This window comes from Staurois parvus, unplaced genomic scaffold, assembly GCF_062004578.1.
Source record: "Staurois parvus isolate SC_StPar_1 unplaced genomic scaffold, SC_StPar_1.0 ptg000053l, whole genome shotgun sequence".
Classification (NCBI taxonomy): domain Eukaryota; kingdom Metazoa; phylum Chordata; class Amphibia; order Anura; family Ranidae; genus Staurois; species Staurois parvus.
Genome location: NW_028317849.1, coordinates 4,330,001 through 4,353,876, shown reverse-complemented (window position 1 = coordinate 4,353,876; position 23,876 = coordinate 4,330,001). Strand labels below are relative to the sequence as shown.

At 40.8% G+C, this 23,876-nt stretch overlaps 1 protein-coding gene across 3 annotated transcripts in view; it reads right to left on the bottom strand.

The window, feature by feature from the left end:
• Positions 1-548: 548 nt before the first annotated feature.
• Positions 549-23,876, bottom strand: part of CCDC124 (coiled-coil domain containing 124) — a 58,297-nt gene continuing 34,969 nt past the window's right edge. For all 3 annotated transcript variants that reach the window (XM_089667412.1, XM_089667420.1, XM_089667428.1), the window contains exons 3-5: positions 18,433-18,604; positions 18,232-18,352; positions 549-2,410 (exon numbers count right to left, since the gene is read on the bottom strand). In XM_089667412.1, the coding sequence (XP_089523538.1) occupies positions 2,212-2,410; positions 18,232-18,352; positions 18,433-18,604 (492 nt within the window). In that variant the 3' untranslated portion in view covers positions 549-2,211. The remainder of the gene's footprint in view (positions 2,411-18,231; positions 18,353-18,432; positions 18,605-23,876) is intronic.

Sequence of the window (23,876 nt, the reverse complement as noted above, 5' to 3'; positions counted from 1 at the left end):
TTGAGGATGAACTACTCTACAGTGCCTGCATCAACTGAGGACAGTGAGGCCTTGTTTTAGCTCATTCATTGATTTAAAGCGGAAGTACACTTCACTTAAGTACCACAAATGCTATTTAATTCATTTTTAATATCCAAAGCAAACACATTCATCCATGCTTTATTTTGCTGAGAAATCACTTTGAAAAACACCCCCTAGCATTTCTGACAGTGGCCATCTTGAGTAAGGACAGTTGATTTACTTCCTGAAATCCATCTGTCCTTAGCTCAGGCATGCACTGCAGCAGGGTATTGTTTTTCTGAGAAAAGCCCTCCTGAAGACTTCTGGGATGTAGAACATGATTTGCTCGGGCCTGGAAACCAATAAGTAACTGAAGATATGTAAACAGAAAGTTTAAAACAAGTAAATATTATATACCTTCCAAAATATTTACTAATGCTAGCAGCATAAGGATTAGTCATTGTTGATTGAGAGAGTGAAGTTCCGCTTTAAGGCAATACACAAGCATGACAGCTAGACAACTAGGTTAACAAAGGCAGCCAACACAATTTCCTCATGACGGATTTCTTTGAAGAAAGAATGGTTTGATTGCACATATTTTAAGATGAACAGAAATCACTGTAAACAAATTTTTCAGTTCCTGGCTATGTTGCCTTAAAACAGTAATAAACCGAAAACAAAAAATGTAATATATTGTAGCTTACCAATTATTATATGTGGTGGCTGCATTCATTTTCTTTTTGTAGGCTTTCTTCTCTCTGTTTTTGCCTGGTAACCTAACCAGCAACACAACTCCAGTATTATTGTGCCTACACTCTGAATGAAGGAGTAACAGAGACACCTTAGGACAGCAGCATGGTCAGTCTGGGAGGAAATTTAGATGTACTAGCAGATTTAGACACACTAAAAATGTAAGCCAAACTCCAGCTAACACTTTTTAAAGAAGTTACAGCAATAGTTTTGTTTGTTTTGGGATCAAAAAAGCTTCATATAAATAAAAAAGCTGCCTATTTGTAAGCACCCCTGGCAGTGGTTTGACCCCTAACTACTACATCTGCAGGGCAGCTTGTTCTGTTGAAAAACAACATGCTTCCCGGATCACCGGGTTAAAATAAAGAAAAGAAAGCCTAAAAAAGAAAACTAATGCACCCAATTTAGGAATTGGTAAGCTGCAATTTAATAAAATGTTTGCTTTTTGGGTTTAACCCTGCTTTAAGACAAATCGTATTGTGGCACTTAGGAATCTGTCTACAAACAATCTGTTGAACAATACATAGCAGATGAGATACTGTAAGGAAATTGAACATTGAAAATAAAAACAGAAACCACTTCAGAACAGTGGAGACATCAATCACTCCATGTCTTGGGAAAGACTAGACTCATAATGCTGTACATATTTATTTTAGGGCACCGTTGAAACATAAAAATTGTGTGAAAGAGCCTTTATGAAGTTTTTTTTTCCCCATATCTGATTACAAGTAATGAAAAGAGGGTGGAATTCTCCTGATGAATAACATTCATTGTGTAGTCATTATATAAACTTAATTTAGTCATTATATAAAAACTTGATTTAGGAATTTCATGCCATGTACTAACCACTTTCTTTTCATTGCCAACAGAGAAAAAAAACCACCTCTATTCACACTTCCATTGCACCTAAATTGGAAAAAAAAGTGGAATGACATGACAGTTTGTTTAAAAGAATAATACTAATAAACGATTACACAGGGTAGCTATATTGTTAAATAAGGAATTCTACTTTGGGATTTGTTTAGTAGAAGTTAAATAAAACAGATACAAGACTTTTTCTTTATTTTGATTTTGCTTTTAAGTGCGCCCATGATAACTCTGGTTTCTTTTACTCTTTTGATGCCAATGGCTGCCTGCCATTAAATAAAGTATTTTGAAATACATTATTAACAAAAAGTCAAAAGCTATTTTAAAGACTCAATTTCCTATTAAGTTTGCAGCTTTCTTCATCAGTCCACCATTTGGCACACACTCTTAACTTTGTTTTTCCAGAGTGGGTTGTGGTATTTTAGATATCCTTCCCCATTCCCCAGCACACACTATGGTTTCCCCCCTGGACAATAATGCATCCTACAAGCCATACATTTACCCTGACTGCCCAGAGAGGTTTGTCCAGCTGTTGTCCTCTCAAGGAAACTGTTGGATAAAAGCTGAGTTACAGCTCTGAGTCAGGACCGTTCATTAAGCATTGTAGGTGGTATGCCGCTGGTTCATAGGATTCTCAGGAGACTTCATCCATTCCTTCTTCAAAAGTTGTTTGAGCTGAGATAATCTCATATTGGGATTTTCCTGTTTAAGGCGTGGCAAGTTTTCTTCCTCATAGGTTGTAAAGGCAGCTTTCATACGACGCTCTGGGTGGCGGTCAAGCTCTTTGCCAACACTGCAAGCAAGAAGAAAAAGATTAGGTTTATGTGAAGCTCAGCTGAAGAGACCCAGTCAAGTACGTAAAAAGGTTTGATGAACGTATGTAATGTGAAGAAAAATTTTTTTTTTATAAAAAAAACTCTCCTGCTGCCCTCACCACTCAACACTGCTCCAATGCAAAAAAATGGTCCCCACAAGGTTGCTGGGAAACCAATACTTTCAGGAGTGTAGATCTTCTGTGTCCTCCACAAACTTATCGGGTTCCTTCTGTTCACCACAGCAATGATGTGAATATCGTGTGTGAAGGTCAACAGGAGAAACCAGTGAGAACGGACACTCCACGTGGTTTCTTTAGGGGACCACATCTCAGGATCAAGGGTAGATGTCAGGAGATGTAAGTATTTTGTTACTTCTGTATAGTTATGAGCTTTGTCTGAAAGTTTTATCCTACAAGGTCTGTTTAAAAATAGTAGCTTACTTAAAGGAAACCTGCTGAAACAGCTGTTCTCTACCATATCCAAGGCTCCCTTTTAGTGCTAGAGGTTGTCAAAGCGTAATTTCCAGGGGCAAGTCCAGCAGGCGCTGCTTCCAGGAAATAAGCAATGGCAACCTCCAGAGTCCCAGGTGTAATAGCTGTGAGCTGATCTGACGTGTTCTCTTTAAACTATTTTCATTAGTGTTCTTGATACCTTTTTTAACTTCCTAGCTTCAGTGTGGCTTTCAAAAAGTAATAGGTATGACAATGGCATTGTCTACAGCCCAAATGAACACACACAGTATTTCTCTAAAGCCACACCACACTATAGAAGCAGGACTTTTTCTCTAAAGGAGCCAAGGAAGCAAAACGTAGCTCAGTTTACTTTACTTCAGATGAGCATGCTACTTTTTATCTTTGTGAGTAATAAACATTAAAATATATGTATAGCCAACATTTCATATTCCTCCAATGATCAGACTTTTGCTTACAACCCCCCCCCCCCCCCCCATGCACAGCCATTCACTGGGAAGCTCAGCTCAGTGTACTTCTATTTCTCCTCCCTCAGTTTTCTGATCTCAGCTGCCTATGTAGTGTAGAGGGTATATGATCACCTATAAAACGGAGAAAAAAAAAAGTAGTCAATGTTTTTTTATAGATATCAGGTGCAGCGCTATACCTAAGTGCACTAAATCAATATAAATATAAAGTGCAAACTAACTATTCAAAGTGCTCTAAATATTACCACAAAGTATTATACTTATGTGCAAAAAAATGAGTGCAGGACAGAGGAGCCTCTTAAAGAAGAAGGTCCAGATTGTGGAAGGAGTTCTTTATCACGTTCTGCATGTTTTGATACCACTATAGCCATGAAAGAGACTGCTGATAGAGTATAAGAGGCGGGTGAGGTCCTGGTGAGCTACTAAAAAGTGGTGTCCTGGTTTAAGCGAGCTGACCCTGAGGGGTCGTGACAAGGAGGTGAGGGGCCATCACGGCTAAAGTGTGGATTTACACAGTGTGGACACGTAACACATGCATGAAGATTGAAAAGTTTTGTTGCATTTGGACACTTTTTTACTTTAAAAACTATTTATTTGGATCTATTATTATGTATAACAAATGATTGCAGTGATTTGGTTGTCACTAATTGCACTTTATTTATTATTTTTTAATACACGGGTTGCACAGCATTCTGTTAATGCACAATTTTTGCACATAAGTATAATACTTTGTGGTAATATTTAGAGCACTTTGAATAGTTAGTTTGCACTTTATATTTATATTGATTTAGTGCACTTAGGTATAGCGCTGCACCTGATATCTATATGTATTCACTCATGTTGGTAAGGAGTATTGTGTCAGCAGCTTGGTGAATAGGGCCCCATTTCTAGCGCAGAAAGTTCTTACATTCAAATGTTTTTTTTAATCTATACACAAATGTTTAGCCTTTCATTTCTATTTAAAACTTAATGGGTAGTTTTACACGGAGAGGGTTTCCATATACTTTAAGGGGCATTTACTAAAACTTGAGCTACCAGAATCTGAAGCAGCTGTGCATGACAAAAAAATCAGCTTCCAGTTTACATTTTCAAAGCTCACAAATACAGAATGTATCTAGCTGGCTTTTAGGGTACCCTCAACATAACATCTAATTTATAAAAGTTTTATTGATATCAAGTTCTTAAAAGAACACAACAAAAGCTTTAAAACGTTGTCCATTAACAGTGCATCAGAACAATAAAAATCCCCCCGTACATGTACTATAACCCTCCACCGCGCATTAGCAATCTCAGTCACATGATCTTATTATCCCTCATATATAATCTGCTAATATATGGTTGAAGTCATGGGGATCATTCAACGGGTGCTTCATCAGGCATTTAGAACAGGCTATTTCAGGCTATGGTTGCTGTTAAAAATGAATATTAACATCAAATAAAGTGCCAATGCCCATAAAAGTGTTTATAACATGGTGTCTGTAACGTACATGTGAATGATGTAACGTGCATGTGACATAAATGTACAGATTTGAGTAGGTAAGATGTGATCAGTAGCAATATGTAATCGTAAATGTAGGGACATTCCATTGTCATGAAGGATGTATATTCTGTAGGGACATTCCATTGTCATTAAGGATGTATATTCAGTCCTTGTCATTGGGGAAATGAGGTACAATTAGCATCAGTTAGGCTAAAAAGCCCGGTTTCCGGGATGTGACACCTTTTGTGTTAATAAGGTTGTCACCTTCTGGTGAAACCAGTTTAAAGGAAGTAGCTCCAGACATTTCGGCATGACAGCAGGGAGCTAAAAGGTATACCCATACATCAAAAGGGGTATGTTTAATCTCTCATAAAAGCTAAAATATTAGTTGCAGAGAGATAAACATACTCCCTTCTTGTAGGGCATTCTGTAGGCTACATCAGAACTAAAAATCATATTTGTGGGGTAGGCAGAAGGCCAGGAAAATGCAGGAAATGGTTAGGTGGCGCAGGATGGCGACAGTCGAATGGCGTTTGGTACTGTCGCGATCAGACTGATGCGCTGGTGTTGGAAATCCAATCCCGACTTGGTGTTTCAAGCCGGTCTTGGCCAGATTGAACTTGGGCAGGTCAACACCCAGAACATCCTGTGGGCAGGTACAGGAACACCCCCCATGGTCAATTGGCCGAGGACTAATGTCCCGCCTACGTCCATATCCCCATAAATGGGGTACCCGGACACTGGGACATTTGCTATTCGTACGGAGCTGGTTTGATCGACCAACGGATTGCTGATTCTCTGACTTGCTCCAGTCACAGGGTAAATACTGGTAAAGTTTTACTTCTGTCTTTTATTCCCTTTTATTTTATAGTGAATAGTCATTTGTGTGTCTTGTTGTATGTCTGTAACTTTTTATATTTTGTACATATTTTATGCACTGCCCACTTCGGGAAATTAAATCTTAAAATAATTAGTGACTTCTGTGTATTTAAGCACGTGCCCATAGCTTCGGAGAGACTAGATTGGATTAGATTAAATCGTATTGTATTTTAGTGCCTTTAGACGCTCGGTCAAGCTCATTGCCAATCTGTATGCAATTGCACTGTGTGTGGGCAGATTGCGTGCAGATTGTAAAAGGTAACAGATCGGCCAGACGGAGATCGGTGTGTGTTTGGGGTGTCCCAGCAGACCGATCTGCGGATAAACTGTTGGGTGGTGGCAGGCTACCTTTTGTGGTGTGTCTGGTGCGGGGGGGGGGGGGGGGGGTGTGGACAGTGGAAGGGTGATTAACACCGGGTTCAAGCTGTACGTAACTGGAGGGACCTTAGAAGGGTGTGTAATTACTAAGCTGGTCCTCAACTCTAATCAGTGCACCAGATTGCATGTAAGATTTGTATCTGCCAGTGTGTGGTCGACCAGCTGGATTGGAGTCTCCATCTGGTGGTGGCCAAAGGTAGTGCGGGCTGTGAAAGTGTGTCACGGCTGATCTTATATACGGTTTTATATATATTCAAAGTGTAAGTCCCCTTTATTCCCTCGTAACTCCCTGTCACGGCCGTACGTGAGCGCCCTTGGTTAGCTAGTCGCTGTGGGGGTGGCGTGTGGGTGGATCCGTGACAGTGTCCAATGGAGATTCATGCTTCAATGATCCTGGTGCAAAACAGCTTCACTCCCCCATACGTTTTCAACCACTTTATTCCTTTGTGATAAGCTGCTAAACCAATAACCCCCCAGGTAGTGGCTCACTCACCTTCCTGTGTTGACCAAGTAGGGAAATAAGATGGTCAACTCTAACACATGTAAACAAGATGGTCATCCATGAGTTAAGCACAGAGGCGAGGATGCAAAACAACATTGTGCAACATTAAAAAAATAAATAAATAAATATATATATATATATATATATATATATATATATATATATATATATATACACACACACACACTTTTTTTTTTTTTAAAATACAAAGCTGTGAACCTGTAGTCGCACAATAGAAGCACTTTCTGCAACCTATAGTCCCTCTGAGGAGGAGCATTCTGCTGCAACCTGTGGTCCTGCTAATAGAGCCTGCTCAGATGGGAACCAAGGTGGCTGCCACCAGCATGCCCGTTTCCACTCATGATGTCACTAGGCATGCTGCACATGTGCTGACTGAGTAAATACAGGGGGCGGGGAAACATATTCTTCTTTACATTTTGTGCTCTGAGCCTCCCAGGAGGCTTAAAAGAAAAAAAAGCTGAGCCACACACTGTTCCTGTCCTGCCCTCTAATAAATTGTTGTGCTGGGTCCGTCCTGTAGGGTCCAATGTCAACTGGCAACCTTACAGTTTATCCATGTGCAGTGTAGGCCAGCCTTTCTCAACTTATTTAAAACAGCAGAGCCCTTGAAAGAGCTTTCCAGTCTTAAGAAACCCCTGCTAAAGGTCACTATATCTACAGCTCATGGTACATTACAAGTGTAAGGAGCATTCTTCCCACTGACCATTACACTAATCAATGGGAAGATTTCCCACTTACACATAGACAAAAAGGTCAATGGGAACGTATCTGAGAGGCAGAAATTGTTCATCGCTCAAGGAACTCATAGCAACTTCTTTCCATGGAACCCTGGTTGAGAAACCCTGTTGTAGGCAATAGATCTGAAAGAGCCAGTCTCTTAATCCCAGGTGGAATTCTCCAGAAGCTAGCCATTTCCATACAGAGACTGCACAGACATGACCATTACGTAAGACACTAGCAAAATGACTGAAGCCTTGCCTAGATGTGAGAGGTTCTGCCTAGGAGGGGGCTTCTTGTCTTTTTTTGGCCAATGTCCAGTCACCTGAAGGTGGCAGTATAAACCTACCGTAACGGATATTGAAATACCCGAGTCCCTGTTTTGACAGTGAGCAGTTCATCTTCTCTCCCGCTCGTTACCATTATCTGAAGAAAACATGGCCGTGCAGGGTTCCACATCATCCATTCAGTGTTGTGAATTGGAAAACTACAAGTCTTGACAGCCTTTGTGGCTTGTGGTTCTCAATGAACTACCACGGTGCTGTTGAGCGCTGTGGTAGTTCATTCTTTCTTTACGTCATTGTGTATCTGCCTGCCGTACAAAGTAGGAGCACATAGATACACTGACAAGTCTGCAGGAGTCCTGCATGGCACCTGTGATCTGCTGATCGCTGGTGTAATGCTTTACAGGGACCAATTAAAAAAGGTTTTTTTACCTGCAAAAAGATGTGCATTTATTATTTTGTTTGAAAATGTAAACTTGCCCTTTAAGATCCTCAGTGATCTGGGATGTATGGTAAACAAATACATAAGTACCTTTTTTTAATCCTTATGAATAAATATCATACGTATTCCCACAAGGCCAGGGTGCTTGTTTTATACATGTAGCAGATTTCCCTATCTGCTCTAAGAGCTGTCAGCTCTCTGGGACTTTTGAAAATTATTGTGATGACCTTTCAAGGCTATACTGGTGAAATATTCATCTTCTGCTGATAACACTTTGGAAGTTGCTCTGAGTCACTAACCTAGAGCATGTATCCAGATTTTTTTTCTATTGAACTGTGCATTTTACAAACCAGAGACAGCTATGCTACTACCATTTTCAGAAAAAGTTAGCAATGGCAGATCGCATGTTTCTTTCATGACCGGTTTACTTAAATGATATAACCACAATAATCCTAATCGTCTCTGATTTTTAGATATGTGTTATATATATTTGACTTTACATGATTGATCTAATAATTTACAAATGCTCAAACTGTTTAGAACGTGCTGCAATTTAACTAAGCAGCTGAAGCCAAAATATATTTTAAGTCAATAAATTCTTGTCATCTTATTCAAACCAGCCCTCCCAGGTATCTGGCATAAAAAGAACTCTCTGGTTGTACTTATAGTTCCGGCCCAATGTGTAGTATTCAAAGTATCAGGCTAATGACTGTTGTATGGCAGATGGAGCTGTGATAGTTACCTTTGGCTGATGTTCTTCAAGCTAACCACAATTGCCCCAGTTTCTCACCCATTGCTAAGTGGGAAAGCTTCTGAATTAGACTTCAAGTCAATGAGAATGTACGACTGCAGAGTAATTCATAGCAAGGATTGTCACGGTTTTATTTAAAGCAGAATTGAAAAACGGACAGATAGCAAAAAATAGGACAAACCTCCAAAAATTCTTTAAAATATATTTATAGTAAAAAGGTCAGATCCGAGCATGTAGGCCCTTTACAAAATAATCTAGAGTGGGTGACTGGGGACAAAGAGAAGGCAAATTTATTTAATACCTTCTTCAGCTCTGTGTATACAAAGGAGCATGGGAGAGCTCTTGTCCACAATAGGGATGTTATTGACACAGCCCCAGATGATCCACATTGGCTCACAATTGATATGATCCAGAAATATTTAGACAGAATAAAGGTAAATAAAGCACCTGGACCGGATGAAATGCACGGGTCCTTAAAGAATTGACCTCTGCCAGAAAGTCATTGTTTTCAATTTTTAGGGTCTCTTTAACCACATGTCGCCCAGCCACCGCATATAAACGGTGGCAGGGCGGCGCTCGTAGGCAAAAGCACGTTTTAAACCGTGTGCCTACAAAACAGGCAGGGGGCGCGCGCGAGGCACGCGCCCGCCCTACCTGTCCCACGGGTGTCAGCAGCGGGTCCCCGCCGCCGGGTCACGGCCGGTTTTTACCGGCCGTTTTCCCGCGATGAGCGGTAAACACTGAAACAGAGCAGGGCTGCATTGTTTACACACAGCCTGCTCTGTGACAGTTCGCCGCCAAGCTGCAGAGGGAGAATACAGTTTCTCTCCCTCGATCAGCTCCCCCCTCCCTCCCCCGTCCAGCACACACCCCCGCCCCCTTAGTAAAAAACACTCCCCTCACACAGTGAACACTAAAAAAGTTAACCCCTTCCTCCCCAGTGACATTAATACAGTTTCAGTGGGTTTTTTTCACTGATCACTGTATTGGTGTCACTGGGGATGTCAGTGACCCCAAGTCAGCTCCCCCCCAGTGTCAAAATGTCCGCCTCAGTCCCGCAGTCCCGCCATAAGTCGCTGGTCGCCGTCATATGTCGCTGATTGCCGCCATATGTCGCTGATTTATGACTAAATTTGATTTTTGCATTTTTTTTTACTGGACATGTTTTATAGCAAAAAGTCCAAAATATTGTTTTTTTTTCCTCAAAATTGTCAGCCTTTTTTTTTATAGCGCAAAAAATAAAAACCGCACAGGCGATCAAATACCACCGAAAGAAAGCTGAATTTGTGGGGAAAAAAAGGATGTAAATTTCATTTATGTACCGTATTGCATGACTGCGCAATTGTCCGTTAAACTAGCGCAGCGCTGTATAGCAGAAAAATGGCGTAAATTGCAGTATCTATACCATAGTTTGTAGACGTTATAACTTCACACAAAGCAATCAATATACACTTATTGGGATTTTTTTTACCAAAAACATGCAGCAGAATACATTTTGGCCTAAATTTATAACTAACTTTGAGTTTACTGTATATTTTTTATAGCTGAAAGTAAAAAATATTGTTTTTCTTCAAAATTTTTGGCCTTTTTTTGTTTATAGCGTGAAAAATAAAAAGCGCACAGGTGATCAAATACCACCAAAAGAAAGCTCTATTTGTGTGAAAAAAAGGACGTAAATTTTGTTTGGGTGCAGCATTGCATGACCGCGCAATTATCAGTTGAATTAGTGCAGCGCCGAGTAGCAAAAAGAGGCCTGGTCATTAAGGGGGGTAAATCCTCTGGAGCTCAAGTGGTTAATGACTGGCATAGTACCACTGGATTGGCGTAAGGCCAATGTGGTGCCAGTATTTAAAAAGGGATCAAAATCTTTACCAAGTAATTATAGACCGGTTAGTATAATATCGATAGATGGGAAGATACTGGAAAGTTTAATAAAAGACCACATGAGTTCTTGCTTGATATTTTAAGCAACAGACAGCAAGGGTTCATGAAAAAGACAGAAGTTGTGAAACAAATCTGATTTCTTTTTATGAGGAGGTGAGCGAATCCTTGGACAGAGGGGTGGCGGTGGATGTGGTATACTTGGATTTTGTAAAAGCGGTCGACACAGTTCCCCCAGTTTTTTTTGTACATGGATAGAAAACTGGCTAAAATAACGTATTCAGAGTATTGGCTAATGAATCATACTCTGAATGGTCTAGGGTTGTTGGTGGTGTACCCCAAGGTTCAGTGTTGGGACCCTTACATTTTAGTATATTTATAAACGATATAGGGTCTGGGATTGAAAATACCATTTCAGTCTTTGCAGATGACACCAAGCTGTGCAGTGGAATAACGTCCTTATAGGATGTTGTAGCAATCGTACACACCGAGATGGACGCGGTCATCCATCTTATTAAGAATCTTCCATTTTGTATCATATTTACTCCCAAATCAGCTTTCCTCATCCCCACTACCTCTCTGTTGAGTGACATGTGGTCTGTTTGTTGCAGAGATCACAGGCAGAAAACTCATTGGGAGGGCGTCATGGCTATAAAACCCCAGCTGAGCTGGTGCCTAGATGCCGGTTAGCTTCGCAATCTGGGATATCGTAAGACCATAAACCAAGCCCTCACGGAGCCTCAAAGACATTCCAGGTAGTCGTAAAAACAGACTTACATTTAAAAACTCACTTTTCCATATAAGTTTCTATCTTCAAATAGGACATAATTACATAAACATGGAGTACATATTCGGATGGCTCACTTTAAGACAAAGTCACCTGGTATATTACACCCCCTAGCTGGCATATACAGGAGAGCAGAAAATTATATCTCCTTAACCATCCAAGCAGATATTTCATATGTAGACGTTCAGAAGAAGATTCTGCGTATTAATCTACTCGTGGATAGAATGTTATATGTATCCAGGGTAATTTATGAACCAGAATATAAGCTAAGAGGGATTTTTTAGTCATAGCTTGGGTCTCCGCCTGCCACACCCGCCCAAATGAGGCGATTGGTTCTCTGCTTCAGGGAGACACTCTGCTGAGTTGCTAGATAAAGGCTGTGATGCTTGAAGGTAAGCGGGCTGAGTTGAGCTAAGTTGAAGAATCTCCCTTTTTAACATCGGAACTAACTTTGAGAGATAAGACCCTTTTGACTCTGAAACCTGATCTGCTTAACCCAAGACCCAAATAACATTCAAATCATAAATATAAAATTGCCTAAACTAATAGCCTAAAAACAGTTGACCAAATATAGTCAAATAATAGTGAAAAGGACATTCAACTAGAAGAGAAAACAGCTTAACCATATTCGATCAAAAGTAGCCAAAAAAAATAATTGCCTCAGAACATGCCATTAGAAGAGAAATTGCAAGGGCACATGCGCGACCTTGGATGATGGCGGACGCTCAGTTGCAGAGCTCCGCTCATCCCCGGCCTTCCCGGCTCTCCTGCTCAGCTACATCAGCTGCTCCAATCACCGGGTGAGCCTCATAAGCTCTGCACCCACCCCGGCACCAAAAAAATTAAAAAAAAAGGGGAAGATTGGGCGCTGGAAGCCCCCCTTCCCGCAGCCGACATACCCACGGCCCTCACCGCACCTCCGCTTCCTTACCAGGCAGCAATCCCCGGCCTCAAGTACCTCAGCCGGGGGTCCGGAGCTCTTCTGCGGGCTGGTGGCGGTACTTAAGCCCTTTTTACATAATGTTCTTTCATATTGATCCACTAATGCAACCACCTGGTCAAATTGATTCTCTTGCTGTTTGTCCGTGAGAATGAGGACGTAGTGTCCGTTCTCCGGTCCGTCCCGCTCACACATGCGCTGTATGCTGTAATGACGCTCATTCGTGCATGCGCAGGGGATTGTTTAAGTCCGGGCATCCTCTGGGTAGGCTCATCCCTTTGATAATGCGCTGGTGCACGAAACACGTCAGGGAGGAGCCTACCAGTGACGTTATGCCGCACATGGCCACCAGGAAGGCCGGGGGCCATTTTACTTATCATAAATTCATTCCTAGCCCAGACCTTGATGACCATTGTTGGATGTTTACACACATGTGCATTGTTTGTGCGCTTCTGGTGAGTGCATTCATATTACTGGCCGTCACCATATACAGTGGGGATCGAAAGTTTGGGCACCCCAGCTAAAAATTTGTATTAATGTGCATAAAGAAGCCAAGGAAAGATGGAAAAATCTCCAAAAGGCATCAAATTACAGATTAGACATTCTTATAATATGTCAACAAAAGTTAGATTTTATTTCCATCATTTACACTTTCAAAATAACAGAAAACAAAAAAATGGCGTCTGCAAAAGTTTGGGCACCCTGCAGGGTTAATATCTTGTACTGCCCCCTTTGGCAAGTATCACAGCTTGTAAACGCTTTTTGTAGCCAGCCAAGAGTCTTTCAATTCTTGGTTGAGGTATCTTTGCCCATTCTTCCTTACAAAAGTCTTCCAGTTCTTTGAGATTTCTGGGCTGTCTGTCACACACTGCTCTTTTAAGGTCTATCCATAGATTTTCAATTATGTTGAGGTCAGGAGATTGTGAAGGCCATGGCAAAACCTTCAGTTTACGCCTCTTGATGTAATCCCCCGTGGATTTCGAGGTGTGTTTAGGATCATAATCCATTTGTAGAAGCCATCCTCTCTTTAACTTCACCTTTTTCACAGATGGCATCAAGTTACCATCCAAAATTTGCTGAAATTTTATTGAATCCATTTTTCCTTCTACTCGTGAGATGTTCCCTGTGCCACTGGCTGCAACACAACCCCAAAGCATGATTGATCCAACCCCATGCTTAACAGTTGGACAGAGGTTCTTTTCATTAAATTCTGTGCCCCTTCTTCTCCAAACGTACCTTTGCTCATTCCGGCCAAAAAGTTCAATTTTAACCTCATCGGTCCACAGAACTTGTTTCCAAAATGCATCAGGCTTGTCTATATGTTCATTTGCAAAGTTCAAACGATGATTTTTTGTGGTGGGGACGTAGAAGAGGTTTTCTTCTGATGACTCTTCCATGAAGACCATATTTGTACAAGTATCTCTTTATAGTGGAATAGTGTACCACAACTCCAGTGTCTGCCAGATCTTTCTGGAGGGATCGTGCAGTCAAACGTGGGTTTTGAATTGTTTTTCTCACAATCCGGCGAGCTGTTCTGTCTGATATTTTTCTTGGTCTTCCAGATCTTGCTTTAACTTCCACTGTTCCTGATGACTGCCATTTCTTAATTACATGCCGAACAGAGGATATTGACATCTGAAAACGCTTTGCTATCTTCTTATAGCCTTCTCCAGCTTTGTGAGCGTCAACTATTTTCAGTTTCAGTTTTCTAGACAACTGCTTAGAAGAACCCATGGTGCTGATTATTGGGGCAAGGTCAGATGAGTCTGGGCATTTAAAACCTTTGAGATTGACATCATCTGGTCTTGAGAACAATCCATGACACTGGCAGGTCTCAGCTTGGCAAAGGGGGCAGTGCATGCTATAAATTCTGCAGGGTGCCCAAACTTTTGCAGACGCCATTTTTTTGTTTTCTGTTATTTTGAAAGTGTAAATGATGGAAATAAAATCTAACTTTTGTTGACATATTATAAGAATGTCTAATCTGTAATTTGATGCCTTTTGGAGATTTTTTCATCTTTCCTTGGCTTCTTTATGCACATTAATACAAATTTTTAGCTGGGGTGCCCAAACTTTTGATCCCCACTGTAGGATCACCAGCACGGACACTTTTAAGACGTCATTAAGAGACGATTTATCACATTATCACTTTATAAGCACTATATTAGCGCGAAATGTTTATCATCTTTAATTTTATTGTTAATTTTAGCGCTGCATTTATATTTTACTGTACTATTTGGAGGTCTAGAGGTTCACCTTTAATGCTAGCTGCTGTTGCTATTTTGCGCTTGCATATATTCTTTGTTTGCATATGATTTCTCTCATGCGTATATTTCCGTTATCCCCAAACCTGACAAGGACCATTCTATCCCAGACAACTATCGTCCCATCACCCTACTAAACTCCGACTACAAGATTTTCATTATGATCCTGGCCAACAGGCTGTCCAGATTCATCTCCAAGCTCATACATAGGGACCAAGTAGGATTTTTGCCTGCCAGACATGCTTCGGATAACACCAGGAGGTCCATTAATCTGATCGACCTGGTTAACCGATCTTCAACCCCTGCTATATTACTGAGTTTGCATGCTCAGAAAGCTTTTGACCGCCTTAGCTGGCCCTACATGTTTATGGTCTTGGAGAAGTTTGGCTTCCGGGGCCCGTTCGTAGCAGCCTTGAAGGTTCTTTATTCCTCCCCCTCTTCGCAAGTCAAACTGGCCTCCTTCCTCTCACCCTTTTTTCAGATGTCGAACGGTACGTGTCAGGGCTGTCCACTTTCCCCCGTATTGTTTATTCTCTGCTTGGAACCTCTGGCTATCTCAATCCGGTCCAATCCCAATATACAAGGGATATATTCCCATAAACGCGAATACAAACTATCCCAGTTTGCAGATGACAACCTTCTAACACACTCAAACCCTCTTACCTCCCTACCGATTCTACATAAGATTTTACAACAATTTGGGGCTCTGTCGGGCTACAATGTCATTACATCCAAAACTGAAGCACTCCCACTACACATCCCACCCAATGTCTTGTCTTCCCTCCAAGAGGCCTTCCCATACTGATGATGCACCCATTCCTTGAAGTATTAGGGTACCAACCTTACTTCCTCCTACCACTCTATATATGAGACTAATTTTCCCCCCTTATTCGTAGCCATCTCCCGTTCCTTGAAATTCTGGGATACCTTACCCATTACCTTCCTTGGACGTATCAACGTAATAAAAATTACTGTATTGCCCAAACTCCTGTACTTATACGCGACTCTCCCCATTCCCATCCCTATGTCCAAGCTGCATTCCCTCTAGAAATCTCTCTTACATTTCATTTGGCATAACAAACATCACAGAATCACACATACTGTTCTCCTCTCCTTGCGCTCTAGGGGGGGGGGGGGGGCTTAGGGGCACCGGATATAGTTACCTATTTATTACTGTGCTACCCACCACCGATTCCTAATTTCATGGTCCACCCAATACCCACCCAACAAATGGCCGGAGATTGAATCCTTGCAATTAACTCCGACCCACCCATGCTCTCTTCTCTGGTCAACACAGGCAATGGATATCGCTTCTTTTTGACATCTCTTGCTTGGTCCCATGCAATTCTCCCTGACTATCTTGCGGAAATGTAAGGCTAATTTTGCACTGGCCACCGATTGCTCTCCACTGACCAACATTCTTTTTAATCCCAGCCTCCCGGATAGCTTGGTCATGTCCCGAATGCCCCATTGGGTCGCAGCCGACCTCTTCGAACTATGCCACTTGGTACACCCTGTAACTCGGAAGCTAAAATCATTCTCTGATATCCAGAAAAAATACCACCAACCCCCCCCCCAACATTTCTATGTCTACTTACAGATACACCATTTTTTCTCTACCATATCACCCTCATTGACCCTTGGAAAGTCTACCCACTTTGAGCGCCTATGTATACAGGGGCCACATCAAAGGGGTATTATCTTACTACATATAAACTCCTTATGGAAGCTTCTCCCTTATCTAATGACACTCACCAATACAATTGCAAGTGGTCCCAATTTCTACAATGTGACATTGATCTGGTGCTGTGGAAAAAAAAATGGGAAAACGCACCCAGATCTTCTGTATGCGTAGTCTATAAGGAAAATACATATAAAATTATGATGTTGTGGTACAGAACCCCTGACGTGCTCCATGTCTGTAACCGGAATGCTTCCCCTGCCTGCTGGCGATGTGGGAAAAAAATCTGGTTCGCTCTATCATTTTCTGGTAATATAGGTCCATCACTCCTTTTTGGGAAGAGGTTTTGTCTTTACTGCAATTGCTATTGCATACCTCCCTCCCTTTCGAGCCTCTGTATTTTTTATTGAGCCTGCCTTTCCCAGGCCTCTCCAAACCATCAAGGAAACTCTCTGCGCATATCCTGACTGCGGCCAGGAGAAGCATTCCTATGTGTTGGCTCTCCTCCATACCTCCTTCAATGCCGACTTTGTTTAAAATTATTGCAGACGTTAGACAAATGGAATATCTGACTGCTTTACATGCCAGCTTGATTACTGTGTTTGAGGCCGTATGGAATCCATGGGATGCCTTTATCTCTGCTCAACCTGCCCAAAATGTACGGATTTAACTGCTCTTCCACTGTTATGTTATGACATTGTATGTTCTATACCCTTACAAGTTTCATCGATGAGCTTCTTTCTCTCTTCTCTTTCTTCAAATTTAATGAATGTATATACATGTGAAAACTTAATAAAAATGTTAATTACAAAAATAAATTAATAATAATAAAGATAAAGAAAAAAAAGAAGAGAAATTGCCTAAAAAATATTCAGTCAGAATAAATACTTTAGATACATTTGATTTTGCCCCACACAACAGCCACAATTTTATACATTGTACCAAAAATACACAAAACTAATGAGCAAACGCTGGTTAACTCACATAGAATGAATGTGCATGCATTTTCACTTGGCAATCAGATCCCTCTACCTCATCTCTTCCTATAAATCCATGATCATCGCCTCTCAGTTCCTGTTCAGATTCTTATACTTCACAACTCAAGATCCACTTGCACTCGGTCTCCCTCAACAATTAGTTCTGGTAACATGCCACACTTAACCAAATAATAAAAGTACAGCCAAAATACTGTCTGACTGAGCAGTATTGCATACCAGTGAGCCATTCATTATTTAGAAGTTAACAAACAAAACTGATCCCAAACCACTATTTCTTTTTAAGGCACATTTCACACAGGGGGGACTCCATTATGATCAACAGGGAACTGGTCAGCTGACCCCCTGCTGATCAGAGCAAAGTGGGCAGATGACAGGTCCATGTTCGCTCAATTTATGCAGATTTACCTAGATGGAGGGGGACGGATCCTCTTCTGTTTTTTGGTAGTGGACCAGATTGGAGGTAAGTGGGTGTAAATGGGCACCAATCTGTTTGCACCTGCAGGGCTATTGGAGTGAATGGCGGGTCTAATCAGGTCTGTCTGAAAAATGGACAGGCTGACCTGATTGGATCCTTCGTGTGAAAGGGGCCAAATACATAAAAACAAAATCAAATACTCTCTATGCAATATCCTATATATTATTTTGTGTGGCTACAAAGATTTGTGGTCAAAGAAGGAGTGCACATTGTTATGCAGTTAGGAACTCATGCTTCCAAATTTCTACTTCAAGAAAGAAACATCATTGAAATGAAAGCTATAGGCCAATACACTACACAATCTAAAAGTGTTGATTAGTGTTCAAAAGTCTCAATAGAAGTAAGGAAAGCTAGCATAAAAATACATTTGTATTATTTCTACCTTAGTGCAGCAATTGCATCTTCTATAGAACGTGCTTCCACTTCCCCTTCTTCCAGTACGCGACGGTTCACATTTTCTTCTAGCGGCATTTCTATGTGAGTCTTGGGTTTTTCAACAGTTCCTAGAAATAAATGATCAATTAGTTTGACATAGTTTGAATAAGAAACTAGAGCAAATCTGTCTATCATATACAGCTCTAACCTTTCTGGACTTCCTCTTTCTTAAGAGTTTCTTCTATCTGAGCCCTTGTCACTTTTGCAGGAGGCGCGGCTTTTGCTTGCTTGCTCTTCATCTTGGCATCTTCCTCTTCTAGCATTCGGTGGCTTTCCTTTTTTCTTTCTAACACCTCCACACGACGTTTTTCCTTTTCCTCCTGACAAAGACACATTTTATAAATGTTAAAACCAGTTTCTTTTTTTTCCATTTATCTCCTAAAAATGACATTATTTTAATCAATAATAAAACCATTAATCCTGCTCACTTGGAGTGAAAGTTTTAAGCTTTAATTTTAAAGCTAACAAAAGTACCTATTTGTAAAACTATTACATACACACGTGTAGCCCGTCTTCAATGCTGGCAGAGAGAGGAGTAGCTATTTGGACCTGTGTCATTTTTACTGCTTCCAATACAGCCCTTGTTCATGTTTGAGGAGAGAATTCTGTGTCTGTTCAGTGACAGAGATTATATACTGTACAGGCACAACTTCAAGGAGAGGCTGCTATTACAGAACTCAGAGCAGCCAATGTTAAAGTGGTAATAAACACAAAACCAAAAATATAATATATTGCAGCTTACCAATTAGATGTGGCTGTATTAGATTTTTTTAGGGACAGGGGCACTAGTGGACAGCAGCATTGTCAGTCTGAGGGGAGAGGAGTGTTAGTGTATCTAAATCTGCTAGTAAACCTAACAAATTGAAGCCTGTTAGGTTTACGGTTTGTTTCCCTTAGGGATAAATGTTTTACATGAATAAAAGCTGACCATTGTAAGCACCCCTGCCAGTGTGAAATTATTTGTCTCATCTCTGTAACTTATAAATTCTGCTGGAGAGCTTGTTCTTTTGAAAAACAGTAGGTTTAGTGGCCAGATCACTAAGTGAAAATAGAAGAAAACCAGAAAAAGAAAATGAATGCAGCCATCACATCTAAAAAATAGTTGCAATATAATAAATGTTTGCTTTTTGATTTAATACTGATTTAAAACCATCCCTCTATTTAACAGGAATACACAGAGGATATGGATTGCTAAGATTGTGGAGGTGTAGTTCCACACAGACCCATCTGGCTTGGTAGGCTGGGAGGAGACTACTACAGATCACATGAGGTACTGAAAAGAGGGTTTCCTGTTGCTTATCCCAGACTGAGGAAAAAAAGTGTGCAGGCTGTTCAATGGGACGGAGTCTGCATCAGGCTGCCAGAAGACCACTCACCACAGCACCCGAGAGGGAGAAAAGAGCAGTGGCAGACATTCTGGGACATTGGAGATTACCAAGGATGCTGACAGAACCTGTGGCCTTAACAAAGGGAAGGACACTGTGAAAACACTGACAAGTTGTGCTGCCAAGAATAAATAGAGGGAGATCCCCAGCTACCACAGGAGTTGATGAGAAACTACTGGCCAAAACCTCACTACACTTTGACACAAGAGGAACAATGTTTCCTTAAGATATCACAGAGCTAGTGCCCTTATCAGTGCTTAAAAGGGACATTATCGTGAGTGCTCCAATATAAGAGTTGAGCCCCAACCAACTGGTCAGCAGAAGAGAGTATATTACAGACAGTTTAAGTGTTATGGTGCCATAACTTTCCTTAGTTAGGCTCAGGGTGGATAAGAAATTAATGATTAAAAAAAAAAAAAAAAAAATTTTATTTAATCAAATTTATTTTAATGAAATGGAGCTTAGTTATGTAGCATGATGCTGTATATTCTGCAATATTTATATTTTTGGTAAACTCATTCAATGAATCCAAGCTCTGCAAACTGAGATAACATGCATCGCACTGATGGATTCACACAATTTCACTGTAACCATGGGAAAAAACATGAAATAAAAGAATGAGTATTTCAACTAAGTGTGATTAACTTATTAACCTAAAATCAGTTCTGATATTGCTGTTTTACTAACCTGACAGCTTGTTATTCTATAAAGGAAACCATCATTTGCTTTGCAAATATTAAAGATTCTAACAACCAGCAAGAAGGAGTTGGATTCCTTACATTTAATGAGCACCTGTCATTTTAGATCAATCATGGCAGCACCTGTTAGCGGGCATCCACTCACCTGCTGCCAACACGTCCCTCAGCTTGTTGTGTCACTGCCACATCACCAGCCATTAGTGGTGCACTGAAATGAAAATTCTGATGCCGAAACAGAAACTTCAAAATGCACTTGGCCGAAAACCAAAATGCGCAGATTTTAAAAATGAATATATATTTTTTGAAAAAAAATACACTTTGATTAAAAAAAACAATATATACCCCAATTGTTTAGTAAAATATGTAAGAGGATGTTACAGTGAGTAAATAGATACCCAACATGTCACGCTTTAAAATTTCATGCTTGTGGAATGGCATGAAACTGTGGTACTTAATCTCCATGGGTGATGCTTTAAAATTTCTACAGTCTAGCAGTGTAAAGTTACAGAGGAGGTCTTTGAGGGGCAGGCAGCTTTGAGGGGCCGGGTTTTTTTGGCACCTGTATTGGTGCTTGTTTTTCATTTCAGCAGACGGCTGAAAGGGAGGTTTTCGGCCGAAATGTCTCGGCCACCGGAATTTCGGTGCATCCCTACCAGCCATCACATTAAAGTGAATGGGACTGTCAGTGAGTCAACAGCGGGTCAGAGGAGAAGAGAAGGCAAATTTATTAAATACCTTCGTCAGCTCTGTGTATACAAAGGAGCATGGGGGAACTCTTGTCCATAATGGGCATGGTATTGACAAAGCCCCAGATGATCCACATTGGCTCACAATTGATATGATCCAAAAATATTTATACAGAATAATGGTGAATAAAGCACCTGGACCAGATGGCATACACCCACGGGTCCTCATAGAATTGAGCTCTGTCATTTCAAAGCCATTGTTCCTCATTTTTAGGGACTCTTTAATGACTGGCATAGTACCACTGGATTGGCATAAGGTGTAACTTCTATCGTTCGGAAAATACTTGAGAGTAAAATAAAAGACCACATAGATGACTTCTTGCTAGAAAAAAAAATATTTTACACACCAGACAGTATGGAGTCATGAAAGACAGAAGTTGTCAAACAAATCTGATTCCTTTTTATGAGGAGGTGAGCAAAACCTTGGACAGAGGGGTGGCTGTGGACGTGGTATACTTGGATTTTGCAAAATCGCTTGACACAGTTCCCCACACACGGCTAATGTGTAAGGAAAAGTCTACAGACTTGGAAAAAAATTGGTATGTAAATGGATAGAAAACTGGCTAAAAAGATCATATTCAGAGAGTAGTGGTTAATGATTCATACTCTGAATGGTCTAGGGTTGTTTGCGGTGTACCCCAAAAGGTTAGTGTTGGGACCCTTACTTTTTAATATATTTATAAACAATATAGGGTCTGAGATCAAAAATACAGTTTCAGTCTTTGCAGATGACACCAAGCTTTACACGGTTTAATTGGGCAAATATGTGGCAAATGAGGTTTATTGTTGATAAATGTAAAGTTATGCACTTGGTGGCAAAGAATATGAATGCATCATACATACTAGAGGACGTACAGCTGGGGGAATCAATGGTGAAGAAGGATCGAGGAGTTCTGGTAGATCACAAGCTTAATAATGGCATGCAATGCCAAGCTGTGGTTTCTAAAGCGAGCAAAATCCTCTCTTGTATTAAAAGAGGTATAGACTCCAGAGAGAGAGATATCATATTACCCCTGTACAAATCATTAGTAAGACCTCATCTGGAATATGCAGTTCAGTTTTGGGCATCAATTCACAAAAAGAACATTGGGGAACTGGAGAAAGTACAGAGAAGGGCAACTAAATTGACAAGAGGCATGGAGGAGATCAGCTATGAGGAAAGATTAGAGGAACTGAATGTATTCTCTCTTGAGAAGAGGAGATTAAGGGGGGATATGATCAACATGTAGAAATACATCAGTGGTTCATATAGTGAACTCGGTGTAGAGTTATTCACCCTGAGGTCATCACAAAGGACAAGGGGGCACTCTTTATGTTTGGAGGAAAAGATATTTAATCTCCAAATACAGAAAGGTTTCTTCACAGTAAGACCTGTGATAATGTGGAATAGACTCCCTCAAGAGTTGGTTCTGGCCAGCTCAGCAAATTGCTTTAAAAAAGTCCTGGATGCTTTCCTAGATACACATAATATAACTGGACACTAACAATTATACGTTGATCCAGGGAATATCCGATTGCCTCTCGGGGGATTCGTTAAGAATTTTTTCCCCTGCAGGAGCAAATTGGACCAAGCTTTCCTGGTTTTTTTTTTTCATCTGGATCAATTGTGGCTATAGGATAACTTTTTTTTTTTTTTTTTAATGGTTGAACTGGATGAACTTTTGTTTTTTTTCAGCCAGACTAACTATGTAACTATGTATGTAACCATGTAGTCGTGTGAGTCAAACTGCTCCCAATGATTACTAACCAAAGGGGGAATACTGATCAGCTAGTGGGGGACACGATCACCAGTAAGCACAGGAAGGAGGCACACTGGCCACCAATATTATGAGGAACTCGCCACTAATCACAAACATTAAAGGGGGCACACATAACTGACCTTTAACATTTAAAGGGGTACGCACCACCAAACACCACCATAAGGGAGTGCAAATTCCTGACCATGGAAATCTGCAAGCTCTTCTGTGCATTACATTGTCCTTGAATCTTCACTGTGACTGCTGCACTGCATACACTATGATTTAAAGAGTAAGTTTGCTTTTTAACAAAAAATATTAAATGCACTTTTTTTTGCAGGTAAAAAAAAATATGTGCATTTACTATTTTTTGTTTTAGGAGTCTGGAAAACATATCGCTCTTGCCATGCAGGTCTCCTGCAGATGGTCAGTGTAAGCTGTCTGCTAGTACATCGTATGGGCAGACAGTTTTACACTGACAGGAAGAATCAATGAACTACTAGAGTGCTCAACAGCGTCGTGGTAGTCCATTGAGAGCTACAAACCGACAGCCGCAAAGCTTGTAGCTCATTGATTCTCAGGGATCTGTGAATCAATGATGTGGCCGTGTGGGCAAAGCCCCGCACTCTTTGAATTGTGGCAGCGAGTACAGGCAGAAGAGCCCCGGCTCACCGCCACAAGGAGGGGAATGGTGGAGAGGAGAGGGTTCTGATACTGAACATGTTACACTAGGGGTAGGCAACCTTTTGAGCAATGTGTCTGAAAGAAATTGAGAGTGCCGGTTACATATATAAAAAAAAAAAAAAAAAAAAAGCAACTTCACACTCTCAATCACGAAAATACATTTCTATTAAAGGAAATGCTGTAAAAGACTTGAATACTGAGCTTTTGTACCTTCACTCATATCAGCCCCAATTCTTGCACCTTCACATCTCAGGAGGAGCTCCAATTCCTATACCTTCATACCTAAGATCAGCCCAAACGCCTACACCTTCGCACTTTAGAACAGTCCAATTCCTGCACCTTC